This window comes from Aspergillus undulatus (assembly GCF_047715775.1).
Source record: "Aspergillus undulatus strain CBS 261.88 unplaced genomic scaffold BDV17scaffold_40, whole genome shotgun sequence".
NCBI classification, from domain to species: Eukaryota; Fungi; Ascomycota; class Eurotiomycetes; order Eurotiales; family Aspergillaceae; genus Aspergillus; species Aspergillus undulatus.
In genome coordinates, this window is record NW_027396644.1 from 137799 (window position 1) to 164347 (window position 26549).

General features: G+C 51.4%; 11 protein-coding genes and 1 non-coding gene across 12 annotated transcripts; 6 read left to right on the forward strand and 6 right to left on the reverse strand.

The window, feature by feature from the left end:
* Positions 1-926: 926 nt before the first annotated feature.
* Positions 927-1019, forward strand: BDV17DRAFT_t107. Its single transcript has one exon. It is a non-coding gene; the product is annotated as a tRNA-Asp (tRNA).
* A 502-nt stretch (positions 1020-1521) lies between these two features.
* Positions 1522-3507, forward strand: BDV17DRAFT_299615 (FAD-binding oxidoreductase; the record flags this gene model as incomplete). Its single annotated transcript, XM_073763906.1, has 8 exons — positions 1522-1803; positions 1872-1957; positions 1994-2115; positions 2203-2373; positions 2442-2736; positions 2774-3227; positions 3317-3421; positions 3463-3507. Exons 1-8 carry the CDS (start codon positions 1585-1587, stop codon positions 3505-3507), a joined length of 1497 nt encoding a protein of 498 aa, XP_073613533.1. The 5' UTR covers positions 1522-1584.
* On the reverse strand, positions 3508-4342 carry BDV17DRAFT_268926 (uncharacterized protein). Its single transcript, XM_073758518.1, has one exon. The coding sequence runs from the start codon at positions 4124-4126 to the stop codon at positions 3590-3592; it is 537 nt and encodes a 178-aa protein (XP_073613534.1). The 5' UTR covers positions 4127-4342; the 3' UTR covers positions 3508-3589.
* Positions 4343-7073: 2731 nt separating this feature from the next.
* Positions 7074-8233, reverse strand: BDV17DRAFT_299618 (aromatic alcohol reductase; the record flags this gene model as incomplete). The annotated part of the gene is made up of 2 exons (XM_073763907.1): positions 8081-8233; positions 7074-8018 (listed from the first exon to the last, which is right to left on the reverse strand). Exons 1-2 carry the CDS (start codon positions 8147-8149, stop codon positions 7074-7076), a joined length of 1014 nt encoding a protein of 337 aa, XP_073613535.1. The 5' UTR covers positions 8150-8233.
* A 514-nt stretch (positions 8234-8747) lies between these two features.
* BDV17DRAFT_268929 (putative C6 transcription factor) lies at positions 8748-11112 on the reverse strand. Its single transcript, XM_073758519.1, has one exon. The coding sequence runs from the start codon at positions 10745-10747 to the stop codon at positions 8978-8980; it is 1770 nt and encodes a 589-aa protein (XP_073613536.1). The 5' UTR covers positions 10748-11112; the 3' UTR covers positions 8748-8977.
* Positions 11113-12526: 1414 nt separating this feature from the next.
* BDV17DRAFT_149951 (uncharacterized protein) lies at positions 12527-13450 on the reverse strand. Its single transcript, XM_073754461.1, has 2 exons — positions 12779-13450; positions 12527-12720 (listed from the first exon to the last, which is right to left on the reverse strand). The coding sequence occupies exons 1-2, from the start codon at positions 13275-13277 to the stop codon at positions 12707-12709; spliced, it is 513 nt and encodes a 170-aa protein (XP_073613537.1). The 5' UTR covers positions 13278-13450; the 3' UTR covers positions 12527-12706.
* A 2001-nt stretch (positions 13451-15451) lies between these two features.
* Positions 15452-16995, reverse strand: BDV17DRAFT_268937 (alpha/beta hydrolase). Its single transcript, XM_073758520.1, has one exon. The coding sequence runs from the start codon at positions 16536-16538 to the stop codon at positions 15576-15578; it is 963 nt and encodes a 320-aa protein (XP_073613538.1). The 5' UTR covers positions 16539-16995; the 3' UTR covers positions 15452-15575.
* Positions 16996-17230: 235 nt separating this feature from the next.
* Positions 17231-18563, forward strand: BDV17DRAFT_149976 (putative steroid dehydrogenase). The gene is made up of 3 exons (XM_073754462.1): positions 17231-17420; positions 17472-17538; positions 17585-18563. The coding sequence occupies exons 1-3, from the start codon at positions 17388-17390 to the stop codon at positions 18436-18438; spliced, it is 954 nt and encodes a 317-aa protein (XP_073613539.1). The 5' UTR covers positions 17231-17387; the 3' UTR covers positions 18439-18563.
* Position 18564: 1 nt separating this feature from the next.
* Positions 18565-20405, forward strand: BDV17DRAFT_150008 (uncharacterized protein). Its single transcript, XM_073754463.1, has 2 exons — positions 18565-19007; positions 19075-20405. The coding sequence occupies exon 2, from the start codon at positions 19280-19282 to the stop codon at positions 20165-20167; it is 888 nt and encodes a 295-aa protein (XP_073613540.1). The 5' UTR covers positions 18565-19007; positions 19075-19279; the 3' UTR covers positions 20168-20405.
* A 957-nt stretch (positions 20406-21362) lies between these two features.
* Positions 21363-23069, forward strand: BDV17DRAFT_299620 (FAD-binding oxidoreductase; the record flags this gene model as incomplete). Its single annotated transcript, XM_073763908.1, has 4 exons — positions 21363-21425; positions 21484-21919; positions 21996-22736; positions 22792-23069. 4 exons carry the CDS (start codon positions 21363-21365, stop codon positions 23064-23066), a joined length of 1515 nt encoding a protein of 504 aa, XP_073613541.1.
* Positions 23070-23265: 196 nt separating this feature from the next.
* Positions 23266-24834, forward strand: BDV17DRAFT_268943 (uncharacterized protein). Its single transcript, XM_073758521.1, has 2 exons — positions 23266-23917; positions 23982-24834. The coding sequence occupies exons 1-2, from the start codon at positions 23901-23903 to the stop codon at positions 24304-24306; spliced, it is 342 nt and encodes a 113-aa protein (XP_073613542.1). The 5' UTR covers positions 23266-23900; the 3' UTR covers positions 24307-24834.
* BDV17DRAFT_150024 (major facilitator superfamily domain-containing protein) lies at positions 24412-26502 on the reverse strand. The gene is made up of 3 exons (XM_073754464.1): positions 26128-26502; positions 25980-26081; positions 24412-25934 (listed from the first exon to the last, which is right to left on the reverse strand). The coding sequence occupies exons 1-3, from the start codon at positions 26308-26310 to the stop codon at positions 24714-24716; spliced, it is 1506 nt and encodes a 501-aa protein (XP_073613543.1). The 5' UTR covers positions 26311-26502; the 3' UTR covers positions 24412-24713.
* Between the last annotated feature and the right edge of the window lie 47 nt (positions 26503-26549).

A 26549-nucleotide genomic window follows, 5' to 3' on the forward strand; every position in this document is an offset into this window, starting at 1 on the left:
TTGCGGAACCGCTTTTCCAGCGTGTAGAACAACTTCATGGACGGGCATAGCATATGATGGTGAAGCTGGCAGGGAAATTGACCTTCTGTGTGCCCTCATCGTGCTTGCGGCCATGACAAAACTGCGCAAAACAAAAGTGTGCAGTAGTTACTCTCGAGAGCTCCGATAGAAGCGAGAAACGACACATATGGCATCGGTCTGGCCTCGGTCTGTACTCTGTCATCCCGCATCCGATCTCCATCCTTGGGGGAACGTTCAGTCATGGTTCGATAATCACGGGCTATGCTACCGAATACATTCATTTTTGAACTCACTGCCACGATTGCTACTAGTTTTGTGTCGGAGTCCGCGGCGTATGTAATTATCTGTATCTCATCACCCAAATATGAAGGTCTGATTCATTGAATCTAGTAGCGAAGCTACACTATATACAGAAGAAATATAAATAGGAAGTAGAACGATATGATATATGACCGAGCGGACACTGACTAATAATAAGTTCGGCGTCGAAGCGGATACTTAGCGGTCACCAAAGGTCGACAAATAGGAACCCTCTGATAGCATTCACAGACAGCACTGCATGCTGATTGTTAGGATCATTAACACCCAAGGCAATGCATAATGAACCCATGTGTCCCCATCGGCCCCATACGACTTTCGACCAACCTCCCCTGGAACCAAGGCAGGAAAAAAGGTACTTGAAGCATTCACGTAGCCTTGTACGAGGCTCCAAACGCGCTTGTTCAATTTTGAGAGACCTTGGAACCCTGATGGAGTACTCTGTGAGTCAATATCCAACGTACACGTGAAGCCCTCGTCCACCTAGTTTCTAGTCTGAGCATTTGAAGGACCTAGTATTTGTTTTTGTCTTTGATTGTTATTAATTCTTTACTAATCCTGATAGCTTACATCATCACTGTATTCAGTCCTCGATGGTCTAACGGTCATGATTTCCGCTTGTCAATCTCTACTATAGAGAACAAGCGCGGGAGACCTGGGTTCGACTCCCAGTCGGGGAGGTATTTTTTTGCTCTTGAATTTGCCTTTGAGAAAGGCTGTACCACATATCAGTCAAAAGAGAGGTAGATTTTTGCGCATAGTATAGTTCTAGGACAGAAATTTCTGTGCAGCTCAAGTCAATGAGCGAATCAGAAGACTTGAATTCGATATATCTGGCGCTCTACATTTGGAAAAATAAGAGAGGTTTGGAGTCGAATATGCGGAAGGCCCTTCGCGAAGCGAGGCTAACCATGCAAAAGATGGACAGAAGCGCATCGTGGTATGCAGAATCTCAATAATTCCTAGGCTAGCGCAGGAACTCGATCGATGATCTTTGTGTCCGGCACTGGATCACCAATGAAGGACTGGCGTTCCCACTGCAAACCCGCATTTTCGATATTTGAGATCAGGACATGTCGAAAATAATCAACTATAGGGCTGCCAGGCACCGGGAATGGCGCCAACATCCCCCCCTCCTCTTTTCCCGCCTCTTGATGGCTGATGCAGGTAAATATAGGGGCGGCGTCCCCGCGCCCTGGGATCTGGTGGGAAAAGCACAGCACAGCGAGTCTCACTCGAGCCAATATGGCTCCCCTTCGACTCAGTCTGATAGCGACAGCGACATTCACTGCCCAGACCTCTGGACTCGCCTTCAACAAGGGAATGTTAATTTCATCGATCACCGATGACGAATGGAACGCCCTCAACGCGAGCGTCTCCGGCAACCTGCGCAATGGCGAACCGATAACGGCGCCCTGCTACGCGCGGTACAATGGCGAGCTTCAAACAGCTGATCAATGCACGGTCGCACAGACCATGGGGAGGACCTTGCTTACGCGACCGGGCAATTGGGATACTACGCGAATTCGCAGTGGGGAATTTATCAGGCGACGGGGGAGGCCAGTACACTGGGAACCTTGAGGCCGGATATTCTCACGCCGATCCTGGATCCCTGTGAGTAAGGAAGTGTTCCGAGCAAGTATGTTGAGGTAAGGAGTGTTGGGGATGTGCAAAAGACACTGAAATTCGCGGGCGACAATAAGTTGCGACTGGTTGTGAAGAATACGGGCCATGATTACCGGGGGGGAGCTCGGCGCCAGACTCACTGGCTTCGTGGTATGGTCCCTGTATGTTTATCGTTATTGGCAATGCTGATACAGAGGTAGGATGCACAACCTGCAACCCCCGATTGAGCTGGACGAGGCTTTCACTCCCATGGCTGCGAAGAGTCCACCGGACCCGCGATCACGTTCGGTGCCGGGCAGCAGTTTGGTGGGATAAACGACTTTGTCGAAGAAAATGGCTACCGCGTGATCGGAGGCAGCTCGCTCACTATGGGTGCCGCAGGAGGCTGGATCACAGGCGGGGGACACAGTATCCTTACCAACGAGCTCGATACGTCCGTCTAAAATATCAGTCGTGGAATCCGACTAACAATGCAGGCCTCGGCGTCGACAATGTGCAACAGCTGAAAGCCGTGCTCCCCAAAGACGACTACATCACGGCAAACCGCTGCCAGAACCAAGACCTATTCTTCGCCCTCCGGGGTGGCGGCGGCGGCACCTTCGCTGTACTCACGGAGATGACCACCCGCGTCCACCCGAAGAAAGAGATGCAGTTCGTTCAGATGACCTTTACGACGCTCGGCCCGATCGCACAGTCCAAACTCATGGACGTCCTCATTGACAGTGGGCTCCGGTGGGCGGTTGAAAGATGGGGGGCGGGTACATCAGTATCGTCAGTGCAGGGGTGACATCGGTCTTCACAGGAACAGCCTCTTAAGCCACGAGGAAGCCGACGCGTTGATGAAACCGCTCGCCAAGTTCGCGGCAACGTTGAACCTGGGTCTTGTGCAGGTCAAGTCAACGGACGATTACCGCGAGAGAATTCATGCCTTCACGGATATAATCAACCTGGGCTATGCCCCCGGCTCGGCATGGGCATTATCAAGCCGCATCATCAAACGCGACACATTTTCTAATAAAACCAATGCCTCCCTCGTATCAAGCCTAACAGACATCCTAAACGAACCACCCGACCTCCTCGGACCATCATCCCGAATCCTCAGTATCTGCTTGAAAATGGCCTCCGTCTACTCCAAAAACCTACCCGACTCCGACCGACCCGGTGAACCCGGCCTCGCATCCATCGCACCACGCTGGCGGGATGGAGCTTGGCAGGCACTGCACTTCCGGGCCTATGACGGAACAATAACTAACCCGGATATCGTACGCAATATCGCGCAAAATGCGCATAAATGCTATGGATCCCTTGCAGGAGTTGACGCCGGACTCCGGGGCGTATATTAACGAGGCAGGCGGATCTGTGGGAGCCGGATTATGTGGGCTCATTTTGCGGCGAGGAGAATTATGAGAGGTTATTAGGGATCAAGAGGACCGTTGATCCGGATAATTTGCTTATGGTTCATTAGGGCGGGGGAGGCGGGGGGTCGGTTGGGATGAGGGAGATGGGAGGTTTGAGTGTTATCCGGATGTCGATGAGTCTTGATTGTGCCTGCTAATGGTTCTTGGAGAAATAGTTTATATACTCTAGTACATAATGCACATATTACACAGCCTATTTTAGGGGCTCACCACAATATCTCATAATCCCTCTGCCCCAAAACAGCACTCAGACTAATCCCCCTCCGCTTCCTCCAATTCCTCTCCGTATTCGTCATATGTCCCTCTCTATAAAGAGGTCCATAAAAAGCCCTCGCCTCAACTTCCGACCTCCACCTCAGAATATCATAATCACTCGCGGCCGTCATAGCCGCATCCCGGTTTTGCGTCGTCGCAGCCGGGTCTTCAAGCACGTGTACGTTCACGCCCTGACTTCGAAACTTAACCCCCCACGCGCGATCCTCGGCAATCGTCATGAATATAGTTATCCGTGATGGTTCAACGGGGTACGCGAGGAGGTAAGCGAGCGCATCGGCGTCAATACCAGAAGTGATTGGTCCAATGACGAAGCTGTGCCCCGCGACGATGGCGGCGTCGATCGGGGCGATATAATGTGTGCGGAAATAGGTTCCGTCTGGGCCTGAGTCGATTGGGCCGGATATAAATGCCACTTGGGGCTCGCGTGCGCGTGGAATTTTGGGTTGGGGTTGGGATTTTGACTGCATTTTCCATACAAGAAGCGCAAGGAGATGTTAGGATTCAGGGTTGGTTTTGTTTCTGACTGGGGGCTGAGGTTGAGGTTGAGCTTGAGGCTGCGGGGCTGCGGGGGCTGTGTACCGTGAAGCCCATGACTCATTTGTTGTTATCTACTCCTTGCCTGGTTGCAACCATCAACATCTCGTCGTCGTTTCTGTAGGTCCTCAAAAGACGCACTGGCAGCTTTCGGTCATTTCCTCACCCGAAGGAATGGAGGGGGTCTCTAAGCCGACGATATTCGAGATCGCCCCAAAGGATGATGCGTACGTTCTCGCCACAAACACCACCAACGCGGTCCGAAGTGCCCGACAGCCGACAATCCCGTGAGGAACAAGGACGTATAATTAAGTTTTGTGTTAGGGAAAGACTGGAGAAGGTGCGGCCCGGTCCCGGTGGCCCGTCGCACTCACCTGCCGCGTTGAGTCTACCACGGGCGGGGCACAGGGTTTAGGAAGGAGCGATGGGGTCTGTCGAAGTGTCAGGCCCAAGAGTTCTTCCTTGTTACGCAGGATATTGAGTCTGCCCACTAATGTGGATACCGAGCAGCTTGGATGCTACGAAAACGAAGCACGGCCTCGGAGGATACTTATATCCCATTCTGTTAACAGTAAAGCTAGCTACGAAAATATCATCGGGAATCGCCCACGTACAGGTCGTTATTGTAGAGGTCGGTGGCAGATGGGTTGCTCGACTCGACAGGATATACCGTGTCTTCGTTGGTACGGACTTAGAGGTGTTGATTGTGCCCTTCTCTATGTCGTGCTGATTTGTGGGAGGGAAAAAGAACCTGGTCTGTGCTACATGAGTAATGCGGTAGCCCAAAGGTAGGTAACGATGTTTTGATCCATCCAGGAGCCTGTGAAACAGGGGTTACAGTACTAAGACTATACATAGTTACCAATGCCTCCGGTTCGTAGATAATAAGCCAAGTGTCATTGATTTAAACCGCGTCAAGCTATCCATTTCATCTCCTTTGCGGAACATAAATTGGCTTATTACTATGGCTAGTCAGTTTGCCAACTGCATCAGCATTCAGCCTCTCCTGAAGCTAAGCGCTAGAAAGGTTCTAGCCACTAACTTGGATTGAAGACGGACCTAACATGGATGTTTGGAAACCGGTCACTTGATGCTTGTTGGATATCCCTTGATGGTATAAGATGTGATTGTCGAACTTGGAGTCCTATGACCCAGATCACGCTTTTGACGCCATTCCAAGGGCTCGAAGATTTCAGGCCATATAACATTGCGTCATTTATGATTTCTTTCCCTTTCCCGCCCAGCACGAAAGGGGGTGCTGAGAGTGGCGATATCATGGAGAGGGTCAAGGCTGTGGTGAGTCTATCCTGACTCAGCTGTAACATGGAGGGTATTGCTCCAGGGTCTTTTAATCCCGCTCAACAGTATAGCCGTCTGTGGAGCTGATAGGGGCTTGTGTTCTGTTCAGTGAGGCTGAAGCGCCACGGCCTTTGGCTAGGATTCAGCGGGCAAGCCACAGCTTTAGCTGCGCAACTGCTCGCTATAATTGGCATTCGATATTCCTATAGTATTTTGGTGAGGAAATTCTCAACGACGAAAGAGTACACCGGTTAGGACGAAATTGCGGTAAAAGTACTATGGTGAAAAACAACCCCTTGAAACTATCTTAATATCGAACCCTGCAAAGCAATGTAGAGTCCATCGCCTTAATGGCTAGATGTTGAATCCTGGCCAGAGTATCGTGTCTAATCTTCCCCATCGCGTGGGTCACTGGTTTGGTTGTGTAATTGTAGGTTAGATGGCTAACAGATTCAACCCTACTCAATATCAATGGCCCAGAGGACCTGTCCGACCTCTTGGACGCGAATTCCGACCGCTCATCAACAGTGGCAATCTTTGCGATGGCAACTCGGGTCTCTCTTGTTTATAGAAGCCTGTCCTGGGATTGGGTACGCGCAATAATAGTCGGAATACAGTCCTTATATATAGACACCCAGATATCCTCAATCTAAGCTGGCAAGTACTACTGGATCTAGAACAAAATTGCCTACTGTCTACTTGTATATACCAGCGCCATGATCTTGGGCAGACTGCTAAATATCAATGTGACTCGGCACGAAGTAACACGCCCCTAGCCGCCAGACCAAATGGCATAAATATCCCGAGGGCGTACTACAACGCGCAGCGGTACCGGTACCTGTGTTTCGCGCCACTACCATGAGTTCCAGAGTAATCACCGCATTCTTGGACTTGAAAGTCCTGTCCTGGTAGATTCACTCTTGGAATGTCTCTCGCTTATTAATTTACAACTCCCCTCTTCGTTCTAAATTACCGTGAACATCAGATCCTGCACCATAGCCGCCCTAGGAGTTGCCGTGTCTCAAGCGCTCGCAAGATCCTTCCAGAACACCCTATCCAACAATGTCTGCCCATCAACACTCTACTCAACACCGCAATGCTGCTCCATTGACGTCCTGAATCTTCTCGATCTGAATTGTGAAAGTCCCAGCAATGCTACAGACGCGGAGACGTTCAGAGCTTCATGTACGCCTAATGGGACAGAGGCTAGATGTTGTGTTTTACCTGTGGTGGGTGTTCCTTTTTATAAGTTCCCTGGTGTCTACATTGTGTGGGTAGGCGCTGATGCGTATCTTTGGAAAGGCGGGCCAGGATCTTCTTTGTGTGGCACCTGTCTCGTCTCTGGCCTACCTTCAGCGGGACGGGCTGCGGTCGAAGGTAAATTGATATTTGCTCGGAACTCATCGGGATGGGCGGCTCTTTATGTTGTTTTATCCCCCTCGGAAGCGCAGCAGCAGGTTGAATTGAGAGCCGAATCCTGAAATCAGATTTTTTAAAATAGTGATTTCTCGCGAAAGTGATATCAGCGTTAATATCCATGCATTAAATTTGTTCAAATTCCCTCAAAGTACATGCCATGCCCTATGCCGCCATGCGCTCAACACGAAGCTTTAGCTCCTTAACCAAATCAATGCCAGCCTTAGTAGCCTCATCCAGACTCGCCTCCTGCAATCCAAGCAACTCATTCTGCGCCTTAGCCGAGAGATCACTGGACGCATCTGGATAAAAACTCCTTGCGTACAGCATCTTGCTAAACCCAGCCATGTTACCCACCTTCACTTGCGCCAGGCCATCTTCGTACCGCTTCTTGGTATCCTCATGCGTAATCGTCCAGTCGGCGTCGCTTGTGCCAGTGACGCGCTTGACGCTCTCAAACATGTCTTTTTGGCTAAGCACAAAGCTCTTAACGTACACGCCCTTGTTAAGGAACGTCGACAGAGTAAGGCTCCCATCGTTTTCGTCAAGCGGGAGCACATTAAGACTCAGGACGCGCGCCACGGCCCACCCAACCTGTGATAACGTTGATGTCGACATCTGTGTATTCCCATCGTCATAGATTGTCAGGGACCGCTTATCAAAATCGAACCCGAAGCGCGCGTCCCCGCCCGCGAGACTATACTCGTACCAGAACCCACAGCACACTGTGACCCAGCGCATGCCGAGGCTCTCAATCTGGTCCCGTTGCGCCTTGGCTACGGGTCCTAGCAGTGTGTCCTGGCCGAGTTTGATGTCGTCAATGTCGGGCCCGTACCCGTTTGGCATGATGTAGGGGACTCCGGCCTTGGATGCGGCCTCGACAAGCTTGCTGTGGGTGTCGCGGGGCGCGGTCGGGGCCATTGTTATGATCAGGAACTGCTGGCCCGCCAGGGCGGCGACAATGGTTGTCTCGTCATCGTAGTCGACGGGGGCGACTAGGACGCCCTCGGGGAGTCTGTTGCCGCTGTCTTTGCGGGATAGGGCTGTGACTGTGTGTTTTCCGGTTGCTAGCAGGGCGTTGGTAATATGCCATCCGATTGTTCCTCCAGCCTAAAGTGTGGTTGTTAGTTTTGTTGTACTGTATACGTGGTCTCCTTGAGGGGTTGACTCACGCCGACAATGGCGACTCTTTCGATGGTGTTTTTGAAGTTAGCGGACTGGTCTTTGGCGTACTTGTGCATTCTGGTTGGGTTTATGAATCGCTGAGATTATTGTCAAACGGAGCGTTGGAGGTGTTTAGGATTGTGTGAGAGTGGTAGGTAAATGTCTGGCTTTCCCTCTACGGAGCAGGAAATGCCCGTCTATTTATACATTTCAGACCCAGTCACAAATGCTGTAACTATCCGAGATTCTGTCTATCTCAGCCTCGTAATATCTCACTCTACTCAAGAAGCTCGGGCACAAGATCTCCACATTCTAGATTGTACGTGTCTCAAATGTGGTCGGAACTTCAAACTTGATTCGCCCAGAGATAATAGCACCGAGAGCAAAGGGGCTAATACCGGTGCTTGCCAGCAAAATCATAGACGCCAATAGTGCGAGTCTGATAAACCCGCGCTTCTCCGCCGCAGCAGCCGCTCGCAGGGGCCCGCAAACACTGCCTGATAGGCTGGTGCGGCGGTATGAGATCAACTCCGCAATAGCCGCACTTAAAGCCGCACAAGGCGTAAGGTCGATGAGTCACCTGCGGACAGACGGACGTGGAGCTCCGAGTATATCTTCAAGCTCCAGAATGATAAGGAGAAGACATTTTTTGAATGGAGTACGAATTTACATATTCTCTATTGCGCGTTGCCGCGAGGCGTTATAGGTCGACACGCCCTCTGTCCAGGACTGATCTTGGATACTCTCCAGGGCGTCCGAGGATATGGTACAGAAAATAAGTCAAAATTGCAGTAAGGTTGCTTCTTTCCATGGTTATGAAAGGGTTACCTTATCATAGGTAAAGAGCTGGACTTCATTGAACCATCACAGAATACCACACCATAGGCTTTCAATACGCCCCGTCACTATAACTGGACATCAGGACCAAGCATGGATAAATAAGGCTCGATAAAGAATTGATCCCAATCCCAGTCCACCTCCCAATCAACGTCCGTCACCGCAGTATCGCCCTGATCAGATACCAGCGAGCCCTGAAAGAGTTCATACCCCGCCTCAACAGCCTCCAGCCTCGCAAGGTCCTTCCGCTTCTTTGCCATACTAAGGCTGAGCAGGTGCCGCGCCATCGACAGCGCCTCGCGCGTTAGTCCCGTATCAGCAGCCCTAACAAGGCTCTCCAAGCCCTTGAATGCGGCGTCGATGTGAGCCGATGCCGCAGGCGTGTCAATCGCCAGCAGGATGCACGTATATTGAAAGACGCTGCCGATGACATTCCAGAAGAAGCGACCCTGACTGGCTTGTTCCTGGGCTGCCTCGACTGCGGCATTGCCGCTACCAATGACGAGGTTGATGATGTCGTCGGGTACGCGGATCTTGAGCTGGTAAAGGCGTCGGTAGAAACAGAATGCGATGTCCGCCTTTGTCACTACCAGGAATGGGTGGATCAATCGAACTTTATCCAGCACCTTGAGACGGTGAAATAGCTCCTCACTCGGGGTTGCAGGCTGCAATTCGAGCTGGAACGGAGAATCGGGCGACGGGATGATCTGGATCAGTTGTACAAACTGATCGGCCACGGATCCTGGCATCGAGACAATAGACTGACAAGTCACGTTTCGAAATACTACAGGTGAGCGATCGTACTCATATGACAACATGTTATGCCCGGCCCAGGAGATCCAGAAGATTCTCCTCAGCCGGTCCGCATCATGTCCAGCAACCGCGACGCCAGTGAGAGACGCAATCTTCACGATGTTCTCTTCCCGATGTAGCCCTATCGCTTCACAGAGGTGCATTTGCGTGCACGAGGCGATCCACGCATTACTGGGTCGGGTCGTTGCCCGTAGGTAAAAGACTCGCATGCCCCATGCAACGATGTGGTCGATGCCGTGCCAACGCATGGAGGCCGGGTCATCGAGGATAGCCTTGGCGTATTGCACCAGGTCAGACTCGCGCGGGTGTCTGGTGGGGGAGAGGAACGATCCAAGAGCAGCGACGCCAGCAGCCACGGCGGCAAAGGCGACCGCGTTGTTGCCTGAACTATGGACGTGGTAATAATCGCGACATCGCTGGGCGTAGATTCTCGGATCCATCACGTCGCCGATGGGGCCCAGTACCGAGAAGAACGCACCCGAATAGAAACCAAGGTCTTCCTCTGATATGACATTCCCCAGAAAGCAGTGTGCATTCGATGCCTCCTCGGGGCGAATGCCAAAGTTGTAAGCGAACGACCGCATCCTCGGCGGGCTGTCGGAGCCGAGAGCCACGCCCAGGACGTGCGGGAATGCCATGGCCGCCGATGCGCCCGAGTATCTGAACTTCTGCTCGTCGAAGATGCCCGGGGACGCGCCGCGGGCGCCCACGACGGTGGAACTCTTGGTCGACGAGCCGTCGCCGTCGCGGCGGCCTCGCTCCATATGAGACCGGCTGCTCGGACTGCGTTCTGTGGGGGCCCGACTCGTCAGATGACTTCCACCGTCGCGACTGGCGCGCTTGGCTGGAGGTGGAATAGGTACGCTGCCGCCCATTGTATCAGTGTTGTCATCGGCGTACCTGCAGTTGTATCCGTAGGTGGCGCACATGCAACAGGGGTATAAGGTGTCACATTTTCGCTTGCGTTGATGACACGGGATGCACGCCTTTCTCGCACGCTTGCGCTTGGCGATTGTCGTTGACATGACTGGCAAGAGGTTGTTGAGATAATTCTGATCGGATAGCTTAGTTTCTGGGGGCTGGTGGGCTTTCTTGGGCTAGCTCCAAGTGGCTAGCGCAAGTCCAAGCTCATATGTAGTAGACGATATATATCAAGACTATTCTTGAGTGCCGAGAAATTACTTCACTTGGTAGGGAGCATCTCTGAATTTGTCGCCGGGGACGAAGCTGAGCAGCTGGGGTATAATGCTGCGCGGCCGGTGCATTGGGTGTTCAACAGTTCTATATGATGTTCTAACAGGAACTCCGAGTTTCCTATATCATTAATGTTATGTTGGTATGCAGCTTGCGTGCCATTCGATGATTATACCGCCTTCCACTATGAGGTTGGTGGGCTCAATATCATACCATATAGATTTTCTTTTTCCGGGTCTGTTTGTCTCCATGTAAAAAGGGAAGATGAAGAGGTTGAGGGGTCTGGAGTCGGCGGGCGAGACGACGGTAGCGTTTCAGGTTTTTAGAACGCCGCAGCGTCAGGTGAGTAGACTTGAAAGGTTAAGAGTGTGGACTTGATTCCTGCAGTGTCTTTTATGCGCTCTCTCGTAGCCATTATCCTCGTGACTGAGAGTGTCTATTCATGGCAAGCGGGAATACTTTGGTCGGCCCGAGACCTACACTGTCGACACGGAGTTTTGGCGCGAAAATATGGTTTCCCTTGACTCGGCCTCCGATATTCGATCCTGAATGGGACATCTTCGACACGTGTTTGGTAGTCACCCTGATTGCAATGACAGTCCCGTGCTTACAGCGAGACTGGTGCCGCAGAGACCTACAGTACCATCTTGCAACAGCACTAAACGGCCCCCAACCGTTAAAATTGTTCTTCAAGCAGAAGGCCTATTTCCCAGTAAATTGGGGCAACATTCGCGTTTTGATAAACCTTGCTGGACAGAGTTAGCAACACACCAAATTTTGTGATGTTGCCGACGAAGCTGTCCAGAACACGTAGGGTATATCCGCTACTTGCCCTAGGTCACTCGTCCATTCTCGTCAGCATTGCATTCAGCCCTTCAATCCATCCATCATCTTTCAACGCCAATGACAGTATACCCCTTTGAGGTGCAGTTGCCTGGAGCTCATTCGAGAGCCCCAAGAGGCTTTATGTAATCTGGCAATGCCTGCATTAAGACTAAGAAATACTAAGATCCAAGATCAAGCATGATATAGTCACCACGAGCGGCTCGACAAAGGATGATATGCCGAGCAAAGCGAGAGTAAATGGGGTTTCTAGACTCCCTGATACACAGAAGTATCACTAGCTAAATGCTAGTCACTTGTCAGATGTTAGCCCCATGAAATAACCGCCGATGGCGCCACGTCCTACATCCCGACCGCATCCATCCTCTTAACAACCACGCCCATCATGCACTGGATCAACTCGACGTTTGCCTCTCCTCCCATCCAGGATTAGTTGCTGTCTAGAAAAGTGCTAACCAAACAGCCTCTCCTACACGGTCGGCACCGCAGAGCATTCGGACGCCAGAAAAGGAATATATTTCCGGGAGTAGTGAGAAACCTGGACGGTGCGTTTTCATCCACGCTATCCAGGACATGAAGCCTCATCATGCGGCGGCACGGTGGAACTTCGTTACCTTAGGTACTCGACTATCATGATGGAGTTTACGGCGCCGCCGTCGTATGCGAATACCACGGTTAATGTTGGTGGGGTTGTTGATGATACGGGTGAGATTCTGTATGCGGGCGGTGATAATGTGGTCAGGTACCCTTGACACCAAGGAGGATGGGGAGACGCTCTGGCCTGAGCCGATGAGTGCTGAGTATATATGGAAGAGTAAGGATGGACAGTTCTCGGCTACTCTGAAGGGCCCTCTTGACGAGAGACAGGACCGGATCGATGCACTCCGTCACATTCTGGGTGTTATCAAGTCGCTGGTTGGAGGAGTCGCGGGCACAAAGCCCTACATCTATTCAGTAAGCGCTCCAGCAGTGTCAGTCTGTCAGTTTCACACAAGGAAGGCGTTCGAGTTCCAACTCACATATTTTGAAGGCGTTGTCCCACACCTTTCCTCTCTTTCGGTGGAACACACGGTCCCGAGTCGTGTTGACCGATGTTTCCATCGAATCATAAAAGGGGCCCTTGCCGGTTACCGACGCAAAGCCCAGGACCGGGGTGACGGCCGCTGCATCAAATATGACGAGCTCACGGGGTCCTATGATGGAGAATTGGTAAGTTTCGTTACATGAACAAAATAAAAAAGGGTTAAGTATGCAGAATCGGTTGCCTGTCCTCACAAAGTCTCCATATTGTTCATGGAGTGCATTGAGGGTGCGGTACCATCTGATGTTAGTTTGCAGGACCTTGGTTAAGCTCCAAAACTTGCTCAATCGCGCACCAAAAGGGCCCGGAAAATCTTTCAGTGGATGGAAGAAGGCACGGTAGACGAGAATGCTCGTCCAGAGTGAGACGACCAGAGATGACCAAGCCAGGAACGCAACGGTATATGACCAAAAGAAGCCCTCGTATTCGCTGCTCATCCGTGGAAGAGTATTGGCAATCAGGAAATATGCTACGATGAAAGACGCTGCAGTCGTCACGGGGCGCTTGTCGACCTCAACCTGTTTAAAAAAGAAAAGATGAAGAGCAACGCCATGAGACTGGCCGTTGCCAGAATCGTGGGCGTGAGCGATTGCTGGACTGCAGCCATTGTTATTATCATGAGACCGACAGCATCAGCATACAGAAAATGGCCGCAACAAAAAAGTTTGTTTGGTCGAAGGAGAACGGGGAAATTGGGGGACTGTCCGTCCGTGGCAGGACATTCAAAGGATCGTGCGATGTCTAGAGTGTACCAACATTATTAGTACTTTTAGGTGCCTAGCATCATTCAAAGACCTTGAATAGCCGCAAGTCACTCTCAAATACCGCTAAGCCAAAAGTCCGGTCGTTGAGATACCTCCCCACCCGGACAGCAAAAATTGGAGGCCAACATGCGATTCGTGAGAGATGACTCAAAGCTAGTTGCCCCAGGTATCGAAGTGTCAATTCGATGGTGGTCTAGGTCGTGGGGATGCATTGCAACTGAGGGGATCACGGCGCTTCCCGAGTCCGCCATCTCATCTTGTCACCACCAAACCCACTCCCCATTTCAATAGTAGCCACTCTAGTTAGTCAAGAGCTCTTCCCAACGCTCATTCTAAACCCCGGATATTATTCGGGTGTTGGAAGCATGCAGCCGTAAAATGCGTTACAAACGGCATCACGCTGCCGACGACACTAGGCACGCTAGGGACACTACTGGTCCTTCAAATCAACTAGGGGATCCTTCGACTGCAGCTAAATCAAAAAATTCGCTTAATCGCAATGAGTCGCAGCCCCCGGCCTAACTGTAACACGGGACACCGTTTTACGGTTCAAGTTCCGGGACAAATTGCGGGGTTTTATAAGAATTACCTGAACGATCAGACCTGATCGTTTTAGAATAATGTGCCCTATTATGCTAGGTTGTGCTGAGTAAAGTAAATCAAAGGAAGCTTTTCCCAAGGTATTCCTGCTTCCCTGCTGGCGAATGGATGGCACTCGTGCCCTGAAGTGAGGTAGCAGCCTGAAATTCAGGTTAATTGAGGTTACTTTGAATTCAAGCCTAGAGTCTGTCCTAAAAGCACTAGTTGCTTCAGCCATAACAAGCATTGTTGAATTATAATTGACAGGCTCAAACTCACAGGCTAATCTATATCTGCGTCTAAATCTTAAGCACAGCAAGGTCATATTTTGGCTAACACTTAAGTATAATGATGTTAAACATCTGCAGAGATGACTAAAAAATACTTGACAAGCGAAGAATAGTACCCTAATAGAAAGCAGATGAGAATATTAGGGCAGCGCGTCACTACTAGAGAGTTCTGACTAGAAATTCGGCTGTTTACAGCCCCGGCAGCAGTCATTTTTAGCATTACTTTCACATGTCCTCGCTTTCTAGTTATAGTTAAACGATCACTTTCTACCAAAGTGTCAGTGCTTGCCATCAGCAGTTTCCTCAACTGGAATCCGGTCCAGAATAACCTTGAATTCTTCGTGCTATATATTTCCACCGCCAAAGAACTGTGCCTCCCAAGCAGCTTTCTGCTCAACGTTCATTCAAAATTTGCAGCCGCATTGCACCTTTCCTATATTGAGGACAAGGCAGCTAAGGGTTGATAATGGTCTGTATCGCATTTCCCAGTCCAGACCAACCATGATGAATATTAACCCGGTTTCATCCTTACTAATCACTGTCCGGACGGCGGCTTGGGTCGAGTTTGGGTTGCGTTTGGGTTGTGTTTGCGTAGGGTTTGGGTTCAATTCGGGTTCCTCTGGACATGCGCCAAGGGTTTCCTGGAATGAGGATCGTGATGGCGCCAGCTCCACCAGTTTTGGTTTGAGCGAACCCAAGCCAAGAATCTCATAATTCGGTTGCTGTCCTCACGATACTTCATGAGGACCGCGACACGCTGCGTGCTTGCCATCTCTGCAGATCTAACTTGTGTCTATCAAGTACATCATATGAGGGATACAGGCTTGCGGCACGAATATAGAGCTATTCCACAAACCGGCAGTCATCGAGATATTCTTTCGCCTTTTCTAGACATGGGCAAGGCAATGAAGTTCTTCTTCTTGGAGCCGTGATATAAAGGTTGGTGCGGCAATAGATGCTTAGAATATACGGAGTACCCGACAGTCTATCAATGCGCGGCTGATATTCTCCCAGGTCGAAAAAACCAGTTTCTATTGCAGGCCGTATCACATCATATCTTGACGCGCCCCTCGGAAACAGCTAATCCTTCACAGTTCTAATCTCAAGCATTATCATGAATCAATCTCTCCAACCACTCCAACCGCGCCTGAAAAGCCTTTTTACTAACAGGCGCCTCCGGCGCAAAAGTATCAAAGGCATGCCACGCCCCCAACCAAACATGGAACTCCGTCGGAATGCCCGCCTTCCAAAGCCGATTCGCAAAGTCTACATCCTGGTCTCGGAAGACATCCGCCTCGCCGACATCGATGTATGTTGGCGGTAAGCCAGAGAGATCAGGTGTCGTCGCGGGGAGCGTGTAGATGCTCGCGTACGAGCGGTCCTTGCCGAGTGCCAAGTCCAAGGCGTGACTGGTATCCTCCTGCGTCCAGGGCTGGAGGTCGCCGAATTGGTCTAGCGAGGTTGAGGTCGTCTCGTCGCTGAGCCAGGGGTAGAAGAGGAGTTGGCCGAGGAGTTTGGGCCCTGCTCGGTCGCGACAGAGGAGGGATACAGCGGCCGTGAGGTTCCCGCCTGCAGACCCGCCACAGGTGACAATCTTATCCGGGTTAAATCCGAGTTCAGCAGCGTGGGAATGCGCCCATAGCAGAGCCGCATAGGAGTCCTCAACAGGCGCAGGCTGCGGATGCTCAGGCGTAAGTCTATACTCGGCACCGATAACAACAACGCCCAGTGTCTCAATGATATCGAAGAGGGTATTGAGCCCGTGGAATCGATCGGAAGTACAGAAGCCGCCGCCGTGGAAGTGGACGATTCCGACTGTTTCCTGCGGCCGGAGGACGTTTTTCTTGGAGCGCAGGATGGATGCGCGGAGGGGGCCTGCGGGCCCGGGGATATCGACTTCCTCGTGGTTGATTGCGTACCGGCCGCGACTTATTGCGCCCCAGCTTAGTGCTGCGGATTTGCGGCGCGCGTCGAGCTTGTCTTGGGAATCTAGGCCGCTGCGTTTGGGGAAGCGGCTGTGTGCTTCGAAGAGGTCGGGATCGAGGGGTGGGCGGGGAGAGGTCATTCTGAGAGTTTCTGTGTGGTCAATGGTGTTCAAGGGGAGCAAGGGAATGCTGTGGTGTTCGTGAGGGGAAGAGGGGAAGCAGGGGGAGGGGTTTAAGTACCTGAGTCTGGGGGGACCCAGAGCCCCACTGTCCTTGCTCGATGATGTGATGTGTATGTAGATCCATGCCGAGCTCGATCGCGGAGATTCTTGCGGCGTCTACGGTCGAACACAGCATTTTTGGAGAATTTTGCTGTAAAGAGTCCTTGTTGCCTCTTTACTGGGCCGTCAAACTTCATTCAGTTGGAGCGTTGCCGGGGCTTGATGGTTTCTAGGAGAGCCGTGCGTTCATAGTTCAACCAGTGTATATATTTCAGCGGGGCTGGGGAGGCACCGGTTAGCCTCCGGCGGACATCATCAGTCACCAAAACCAGGGACCAATTGTCAGCTGGACCAACTTCAAAAAAGTGAAGATGCCGCTCCAGTAGCATGGCGACATATATATTCTCCTAGGGCCTTCTAGGCAACAGGTCTGATGGAAGACGAAGACCTGGTGGCAGGTAAATCAAATTGGGCCTAGCGCCTATACTACCAAGGTTCCGGGTCGGAACACGTGCCGACACCCGCCCGGCATGAAGGATCTTCCGCTTCCGAGAGAGTTTCCCGGCTCCGATCACGTGTAGCTTACATGTGGGCCAGACTGTCAGGCAATCCGCAAGTCCGCGGGCCCCTTTGCTGCATGCCAGCATTTACTGTGCAGTATAAAGCGATCAAGATCACATCTGTCTGAAGAACCATCATTGGGCTACTCCACCGCACGTTCTGCTGCAGCTACATCGCATTTATCCAGCCTCTGTATACATCTTGAACATGGGCCGAAATCACTTCAACGTGCAGGGCGAGGTGAGCACATCACGGCGATACGGGCCCATCATATACTGACATGATATCTAGTCCGTGATCATCGCCGGTGGCTCAAAAGGCCTCGGTAGAGAACTTGCTGTCCAGTTGACAGCACAAGGTAAACCTCCCTCTCAGCTTCATAGCTGATACTAATACACCCACAGGCGCAAATGTAACCATCGTCGCGAGAACCGCAGGACCACTGGAAGACACACGGGAAGAGCTGCTAAAGCACGTCCAGAAGGAAGACCAAGTAATTGGAGCTGCGTCAGTAGACCTCACAGATGCAAGCAAGGTAGAGAGCTTCATTGCCTCCCTACCAACACCACCCTCAATCCTCTTTTGCGTGGCTGGGGGTACCTCAGACGAAATCGGCTTCTTCGCCGATATAACATCCAGAGACATCGAGTCATGCATGGCCAAGAACTACTTCGCCGCCGCATACATCGCGCACGCTGTCTTCCGTCGATGGACTAAGGAACCTGCTTCATCGCCTGGAACCCGCCATCTAATCTTCACTGCTTCCACAGTTGCGTTCCTAGGCCTACCAGGCTACGCAGCCTACACGCCCTCGAAAGCCGCGACGCGCGCGCTAGCAGATACACTCCGCCAAGAAGCAATGCTCTACTCTTCCCAACAGGAGATCAAAATCCACTGCTCGTTCCCGGGGACAATCTACACGGAGGCCTTCTACGACGAGCAGAAGCGCAAGCCTGCGCTACTGAAGGAGCTCGAGGGGACGACGACGAATGAGGGCGGGTTATCGGCGGCTCGTATTGCAGAGCTTACCATCCAGGGACTGCAGAGGGGTCAGTTCTTTGTTACTATGGATAGTGATACGGAGTTTGTTATGAATAATATGCGTGGTCCGAGTCCGCGTGATTCGCCTGTTAGGGATTGGATTATGGGGTTTTTGGGGAGTTTGGTGTACCCGATTTATCGGATGAAGTTTGATCGTGCGACGGTGCGGTATGGGAAGGCTTTGTTAGGGAAAAGTGAGGAGGCGAAGAGCGATTGATAGGACTATGCTTTGTCCGCGCGAATATCTAACGCTGAGCTAAGGAGCACCTGGTTTGAGAATACCTGCAGTGGCGTTTGCAAAACAAAAAAACTTGTCTACCAAGTCTCTAGTAATCTCCTAAATTATTAGTGGTTCTATTGCAAGAATCTCTCGCCAGCCGGAATTTGGGCCCTCCATCCATATCCATGTTGGAGACACTTTCCGTTTACGGAGGTTAGCCATCCAACCCCTTATCTCTCCTACCGCTCGTTAGCTCTCATTCTCCACATTCATCATCAGCAAGATATCCGGGACAGTCCTTATTATTATATGATTTGGACTGAAATGTCTCCTCTCTATTTATTCGTGGACCGCGATGCTCGACGGGTCGTCACCGGAAATAGTCATAGGACTAAGCCCGAGCCATACACGCCACAGAGCTGGGAAGTCCATGCTGAAGGAGAATGGCACTTTCTCAAGTCCCGCAACAGTGCGGCCATAATATCTCACCGTCACTCAGCCGCAGAGTTGAATGCCACGTCCACTCACATGGCCCAACAACAAGGAGACACGAAGACCTGTGTCAGGTATAGTACTGGTTGATGTCACGAGTGACGGGTGAACCGGGCTAACGATTGGAATCAATCCGCCAAGTGAGAAGCTACGCGTCGAAACGAGTACAACTCTACCGCAGCCTGCTGCTGCCTATAGGTACCTGAGCTCCTGAATATGATGTAGCACCCGATTGGCGAGTCGATAGATGCGGGGGGCCACCAACCGTAACAGACTTGAAAGACCAGTCTGCCCGCCTCCAGCTCTGTGACCGAAGAAACGATCTATCGAGCTTTCAACTTTCACAATGTCAGTTCGCGGAACAACAGCCCACATGCTCCGCCCAACCACACCCCCAGACCCAACCCTTACAACTCGCCCGGTCGCCACAACGCGCACCTTCACCCTCCAGTCTTTCGGTCCCGGCGCAGCACCAAACATCAAAGACCTCGTTCGCAAGCCCGAAGATGTCCGCGCAGAGTCCGACCCGTCAACATACCTAAACCCCTTCGACGCACAATACGCCGAAGAGTGGCCGGATCCAATCCACCGGTTTCTCGAAGAGATTGTCAGCGCCTCTAATATCGTCCTCGATGATAACGATGAGCCCCTACCTGGATACGGTGATCCAACATGGGGGTTTTATACATTTGTTACCGACTACGATGCCGATACGTTGGAGAACATCCCGCGGGCAATGGGGAAGCTAGTCGACCTGACGCGTCGGATGGTCGGAGCGGGAACAACAACCGCGTACGCGGACGAAGCGCTTCGTCGATTTAAGATTGATGTTGTGCAAGATGAAGAGGCGCTCTCTGGTGCATCTGACGATCGCGTTCGAGAAGAATTCAGGGCGTTGCTGCGGGGGTTGAATCTGCTCGGCGAGGATGGGCGTATCCGGGGACCTGCGCGGAATGACGTTTGCGTGGTGATTGATACGGCTACTGTTTGTATGTTGGCAGATCTGACCTTCTCTGAAGATTTAAGGGCAGATTATTTGAGGTTGTATGAGAAGACGCTTAAGGTTGTTGATGCGTGGTGGAAGAGGCCAGAGACAAATATATCGGCTTACCGGGGCGTGGATTATTGTCCGAGCACTTCTCTCGGGTACTTTTATATGGTACTCAGGACGCGTGGGTATAGTGGTGCGATGGAGGAGCTGTGGCCGATGAAAAAGTCATTTCGAAGTCTGTGAACCTGTACTACCTGGTCGTTATGGATGCTCTGCAGGAAGTGGCCTGTCGAGCACCCCTTCCAATCTCCCTTTGTTGGCTGGCTCTGAATATTACGCTGCAACTCACGCGGGCTGATCTGCGCAAAACTTGCCTCATTGTTCAACTCGAAGTTCCAGACCAGTTCGAAAGCTAAAAAAAGTGTACAACCGGCATACATGTGATTGAAGAAGGTTGCCTGACAGAATACATCGGGCCTAGTATTACAATAATGGATCGTAAAGTACTGCCTCCCAGATAGCTCCAGCCTCAACCACCGATCGGCGACATTCCAGTATAAATCAAGTTATGTCTTCTTAGAGGTTCGCATACCGATGGTTACCGGAAGATATAAATCTTCATTTCATCACGTACCTAGTTCACTTATTTCGTCGTTTACGTGAGAATTGTATACTACTAGGCCAACTCGTCTTAACTAATAATTATAAGGTCCTTGGCCTTGGAGGGGTTTGCAATAAGTGTTAGAGGCCATAATCTAGGAAGAGTTTTGGATGAGGGCATCCGTGTAGGTACTGTGTTCACCTCGCTGCCGGTGAGCTCAATCACATTCTCACTTTCAGACACCGGAGACGACTTCTTGACCACTTCACCTCCATTATGATTCGGCTCGAAAGCGTTTTCCCCGAATGATGTTCAATCTCAATATTGGGTCATGCTACATGGTTGCGGGAAGGCCAGTGGGTCAGGGCCCAGCAGGGCATTCTCCAATAATTGAGCTCTACAAGTCAGGAAACAATAATGCGCTGTCGCTGGAGTCCAGAACTACACGTACACCGGGTGTTTTGTTCCTTGGACAAGATTACTCATGGTAGACCAGGGGTGTTAGGTATTGAGTTGAGCCTCCGCGTGAGGAACTCACCTTGGTCCAGTCCATCTGTGGGAACACACAGGAAAGCAAGGCCAGTTCAGGAATGACTCAGTGTATCCAATGAGCATATATGGACTATGACTAGAAGGGTGAAGCACAGGCCCACCGTTCATGATTTCTTTGTCCATAATACGAACTACAAACCTTAATCGGTTCACTCGAGAGCCATGCACGAAGGAGCTACGAAGGTAAAGGAGGGGCTCAGACATCTGTTAAAGCCCGTTGAAGCTATTTCCCTCCTTCTTCAATCTCCTGCTTCACGTCCTAGATTGGCGACATCGTCAACAACAATGCGATTCTGTCCAAGCACCAGTGCCGCCGGCATCTTCCAGAATGTCTGCAAACTGACATGCGTATGTACCTAGTCTTTTACCACAGGAAGCCTCTAGAAACTAATATTTGTCTTCTTAGTGCGCTGCCCTCTTCAACTCCCCTCTCTCACCGCACCTCATTCTCCCCTCCTCACCAACCTACAACACCGCCATAACCGCGCACTACACAACCAACGCCCCCCTCGAACCAGCCTGTATCCTCCAACCACAGTCCTCCTCGCACATTGCTGAGGCCGTCTCCCTCCTCGTCGAAGCAGACGACGGCTCAACAGGATGCACCTTCGCCATCCGCGGCGGCGGGCATAACCCAAGTAAAGGCGCAGCGAGCGTTCAGGGCGGAGTCACGATTGACCTTGCCATGATGAACGAGACTGTTTATCATCCTGACAAACAGACAGTGGAGATTATGGCGGGGGCTAAATGGGGGGATGTTTATAAGACGCTCAAGCCCCTCGGTGTTGCTGTTACGGGTGGAAGGAGTGATTCCGTTGGGGTTGGCGGGTTGATTATCGGGGGTATGTACCTGCATTTCCTTACTCCAGACATCGTTTGATGTCAATAGAGAGAATACCGACTGACTGGTTCCTGCAGGAGGAATGTCCTACTTCGCCCCGCAATACGGCCTCGCCTGCGACAACGTCCTAAGCTTCGAAATCGTGTTAAGCAACGGCACAATCGCAACCGCAAGCCACACCAACAACCAACGCCTGTTCAAGGCTCTCAAAGGCGGCGGAAACAACTTCGGCATCGTGACGAAAGTCGAACTCCGCGCCTTCCCCCAGGGACCCCTTTGGGGCGGTCTAATAGGGCACGAAGTCTCAGCGATTCCCGCGCAGATCAACGCGCTCGTCAATTTCACCTCCAATATGGTCACAGACACACACGCAATGCTCGTTACAATTTGGCAGCATAAACATGTCGGGAAGACGGATACTGATGTCAGTTTTGCGGCGAGCGGGTTGCAATACACTCTTGGTCAGGAAGTCACGAAGGCTCGTATCTTCGATGAGTTTCTCTCTCTACCGGCGGCGTTTAGTTCGTTGCGCGAGACGGATATGGATGATCTGATGATGGAGACTGCGCCGCCGACCGGGAAACGGGCGGTGTTTTTGAGCTTGACGTTTTGGAATGAGGAAAGGGTTTTGAGGTATCTTCATGGGTTGCATGAGGAGGCTGTTAAGTCTGTCCAGGAACATGGAGTGGAGAGTGAGGATTGGGATGTTATTACCTTTCTTCAGCCGTTCCCGGCTATGTTCGGGGACAAAGGGAAGGACCCAGAAGGCGCGAATGGGAATGTGCTTGGTTTGGACCGACTGAGCGAGGATCATCTAGGTATGTCATTGGGTTTGCCATGTATCTTGACTGTAACATGCTCATGCGGATATAGTTCTTCTCATATTCCTCGACTGGGACAATGCAGCCGACGACACTGTCTTCCATAACTTTGGCTACGACATGATTGACAAACTCAAGAAGTACACCCGGGAAGTCGGCGCAGACAGTGACTACATTTACATGAACTACGCCGCGCGAGACCAGAATGTTCTGAAAGGTTACGGAGAGGACAATCTGGCCTTCCTACGGAGGGTTGCGAAAGAGTATGACCCGACGGGTGTTTTCCAGGCCCAGGTTCCGGGGGGCTTTAAGGTTAGCGCTGCGTGAGATAATGTTCTGAATGCCATGAATTTAGATTGTAGAATTCCTGCGAGCGATAAGTCTTAAATCGTGACCGGCGCCTGAACTTCGAAGTTATGTTCTGTGGCAAAATTCTACCACAATTTTAACTATCCGTCGGCTGATTGTCCATATATATCCAACATGGCCACCAACGGTGGCTCTTGATGTCCGTAATCCTCAGCGAAGCATCCATTGCGACCCTTTATGAATGTAGCGGTGGAGTCAATTTTGCTTCTTTGTACCTGCGTGGTATACCTTGCACAACACCCTTCCCGGCGCCTATGTAGTGTTGGAAACCCCCAAACTACAAAGTCCCCCCGTCTACTATTGTAAGTGATGAACACCAACCTGGCTGCTGATATTATTTCGCTATGGCAACAAACAGCCGCAACTACACCGTCACGGACGAGATAACCCACTTCTTCACGCAAACAACCGCAACGCAAAGTCAGTGCGACACCTGGGCAAAACAACACCTAGGAGGGGAGGTGGCATTTGTCCCCATCCAAGGCGTATAAAGCTATACCGTGTAACATGGTTGCTCAGCTCCGGTTGAAGCCACTTCGGCTTCAGCGTTGAGTTAGTGATCTTGCGAGAGAGGTGTATGGGGAGGTTGTGCCGAGGGTTGAGTTTAGGGGGACACTTGAAGACAAAACGGACGTTGGCATTGATGACGATGAAGGAGAGAAGAACAAAGAGCCTCTTTACATCTACGTCATAAACCGAGTCGAGGGCGTGAGATATCTCGACTTCATACTAACCAGGAGCGCTGACGTAGATGAGAATTCGGATACGTTTTCTGTGTGGCGGCGGAATCTCATGGGTGATATTGCGCGGTACGTCAACACCATAGAAACCCAAGTTCCAGACCCAGACTAACGGCAGGTACTTATCATCCAGCTTCTTCGCCCTCCTGTGGGAAAATCCACAGCCCGTGTCGCCGGCATATTTAACCACTCTCGGCGAAAGATACAGCACAAAAGTATCCCTCCTCCTAAAAACCCTCCCATTCCGGTTCCATCCCCACATCCAAGACAGCCTCTCCTCCTTCGACGCAATCCTCAGCCTACCAATGGCCCTCCTGCACAGAGACTTCAGCGTATGCAACTTCCTCGTAAACTTTGAGTGCAAGATAACAGGTGTAATCGGCTGCGCGGCGGCAGAGATCGGGCCGTTTGGAGCGAATATGCGCTCGGTGCAGTGTTTTTTCTTTCCCGAAGATTAACCTCAAGACTGAGTAGAGCCGACTCAGGGACTATCGAGATCTAGAGGAGCTGTCCTAGAGGGAATTTGAGAACGAAGTTGGTGGGTTGGGGTTAATCCTGCGACGAGGTTTACGGAGCTGGACTAGGTAAGAGGGCAATATAAATATATACCTTACCTACCTGCATTTGGGGTGAGGTGGGTATCTACCTGGAAGAGTCCTAGCTCGAAGGGGTGCGAAGAGAGAATGGGCTATTGTGAGGGCGTGCAATGGAATAGAGGATTATATTTTAGAGGCATAGTGTGGGCATCTAAGTTGCATGCCGCAGCCACTCTACGACGAATCATTGGCCAATACTCTGAGATGAACATGGTCTGCTTCATGTAGTATGGTACGCTTGGGCGCCGCCAGAGCAGAGTCGAACTAGGCTAATAAGCATAAACCCACGTAACCTTCTGATCCCCCCTCCGATCCGCCCTCTCTTGCTCAGCCACATACTCCCCCTGATCCCAAGAAAGAATAACCCTCCTCCTCCTCCGGTTCTCCAACATATAGAGACCCCTCATCCCAACAAATCCAACCATCCCCACCGCAATAAGAATCATCGTAACAACAAGCGGGTACTTATAACTTGGCGCATAGTGCTCCTTGAGAAGCTGACCCGCAATCACACCAGCGAGGTTACTCCACCCGTTTATCCCTAATATCACGGATCGTGACGCCTTGCCTGGTGTATTTGAGGCGAGCCACACGGCGACAAGAGGACCGCCTGCGAATACGCCTGCTAGACAGACATGCGCGAAGCCGTAGCGGAGTTTTTCGTTGTGACTGGTTGCCATTACTAGGCACCCAATTATACCGAGGGCCATGCCGAAGACGGTATGCAGACTTCGTTCCTTCAGATAATCAGAGGAATAAACGATGATAATTAGGCCGACTGTTCCGACGACGAATGGGGGGACGGCCATGAGTGTTGCCTTGACGCCTTCGTAGCCCATCCCTTCGACGATGAGGGGGAGGAAGGTCGTGAATGCTGTGACTGGGAGGACGGAGAGGATATTGAAGACGACGATGAGGAGCTTCTTCCAGTCCTTTAGGACGTCTTTCACGTCGCGGATGGTAATCTTCGACTCTTCTTCGGTCACTTCGCCGGCATGTGCATCATCTTGTTCCATACGTTTCATGGCGTGGGATCTTTCCTCTGTTGACAGGAACCAGGCTGTGCCTGGGGATGTTGGGAGGATAGCAAGCCCGAGGATAGCGATGAAGACGGTTAATGCGCCCTCGAAAAGAAAGACCGTTTGCCAGCCGTGTAGGACGGGGGATTCGAGATGGAGTAGACCGTAGGCGAGGAGGCCGGCGAATGCGCCGGCAACGGAGTACATGCCTGAAAAGAGGCCCATTCGGAAACCAAGTGAGAATTTGGGATAGAAAAGAGACATGTAGTAGTAGGCTGTTGGAGTGAAGCCGGACTCGCCGACGCCGAGGAGAAGACGGAGGGCGAGGAAGGCACCTGTGCTGCTGACGCCGACGTGGGCTATGCACATGCTTCCCCAGACGATCATCAATGTACAGCACCACCATTTTGGCCCGACGTAGCGGCCGATCATGGCGGAGACGGGCTGGAGGGGAACATATGTCGCGGAGAACTAGGAGGTCAGCCTATTGAACACCTTTCTGATGGGTAAACTCACCAAAGACAGAGAATTAGGAATATCATTCGGATGCAGATTTGCATCTTCAACAAAGGTACTCGTAGCGACGAATCCAACGTTGGTCTTGTCAATCCCAAGAAGCTACCTTTGTCAGTCTAGTTCCGAATTGAGAGATTGAGCAACGCACAATAAACCCAATTGCCAGAATCAACAGCAGGGTAAAATCAAGTTTCAAGTTCACGCGTTGATCCAGCGCCTTTTCCTCATCCGACATGGGCACATAGTGAGAGACCTCCGTGACCACCTTTTTCTTTGCATTTTCGACCTCGGATAAGGACGGCTTGTCCTGGACGGAAGTGACTATGTCCATGGTGTCGGTGGGATTGCCCTAGCTGAGGTGATCTGTTTGACAGGTGCTGGTCTCCTTAAAAGCTGTCAGGTTGTGATCGCCGTGTCCCCATCTGCAGTGTCTTCATTATTGGCAGCTGCCATACCCCCGGTAGTGGGGACAATCCGGGGTCAGAATGCGGGGTTTGGCTGTGGGGAACATAAAGAGCTGGGGACACCTCTTCCCTTGTCCAAGTCTCCATTTCCTATCTCCATCTCACT

Excerpts from the sequence above, each read along its gene's own strand:
- BDV17DRAFT_268926 (XM_073758518.1), bottom strand. The coding sequence starts at position 4,126 with ATGCAGTCAAAATCCCAACCCCAACCCAAAATTCCACGCGCACGCGAG.
- BDV17DRAFT_268929 (XM_073758519.1), bottom strand. The coding sequence starts at position 10,747 with ATGTCAACGACAATCGCCAAGCGCAAGCGTGCGAGAAAGGCGTGCATC.
- BDV17DRAFT_149951 (XM_073754461.1), bottom strand. The coding sequence starts at position 13,277 with ATGAGCAGCGAATACGAGGGCTTCTTTTGGTCATATACCGTTGCGTTC.
- BDV17DRAFT_268937 (XM_073758520.1), bottom strand. The coding sequence starts at position 16,538 with ATGACCTCTCCCCGCCCACCCCTCGATCCCGACCTCTTCGAAGCACAC.
- BDV17DRAFT_149976 (XM_073754462.1), top strand. The coding sequence starts at position 17,388 with ATGGGCCGAAATCACTTCAACGTGCAGGGCGAG. Across the intron at positions 17,421-17,471 it reads ACTTCAACGTGCAGGGCGAG|TCCGTGATCATCGCCGGTGG; the intron begins GTGAGCACATCA and ends CATGATATCTAG. Across the intron at positions 17,539-17,584 it reads TGTCCAGTTGACAGCACAAG|GCGCAAATGTAACCATCGTC; the intron begins GTAAACCTCCCT and ends ATACACCCACAG.
- BDV17DRAFT_150008 (XM_073754463.1), top strand. The coding sequence starts at position 19,280 with ATGTCAGTTCGCGGAACAACAGCCCACATGCTCCGCCCAACCACACCC.
- BDV17DRAFT_150024 (XM_073754464.1), bottom strand. The coding sequence starts at position 26,310 with ATGGACATAGTCACTTCCGTCCAGGACAAGCCGTCCTTATCCGAGGTC. Across the intron at positions 26,082-26,127 it reads TTCTGGCAATTGGGTTTATT|CTTCTTGGGATTGACAAGAC; the intron begins GTGCGTTGCTCA and ends TGACAAAGGTAG. Across the intron at positions 25,935-25,979 it reads TTCCTAATTCTCTGTCTTTG|TTCTCCGCGACATATGTTCC; the intron begins GTGAGTTTACCC and ends CTGACCTCCTAG.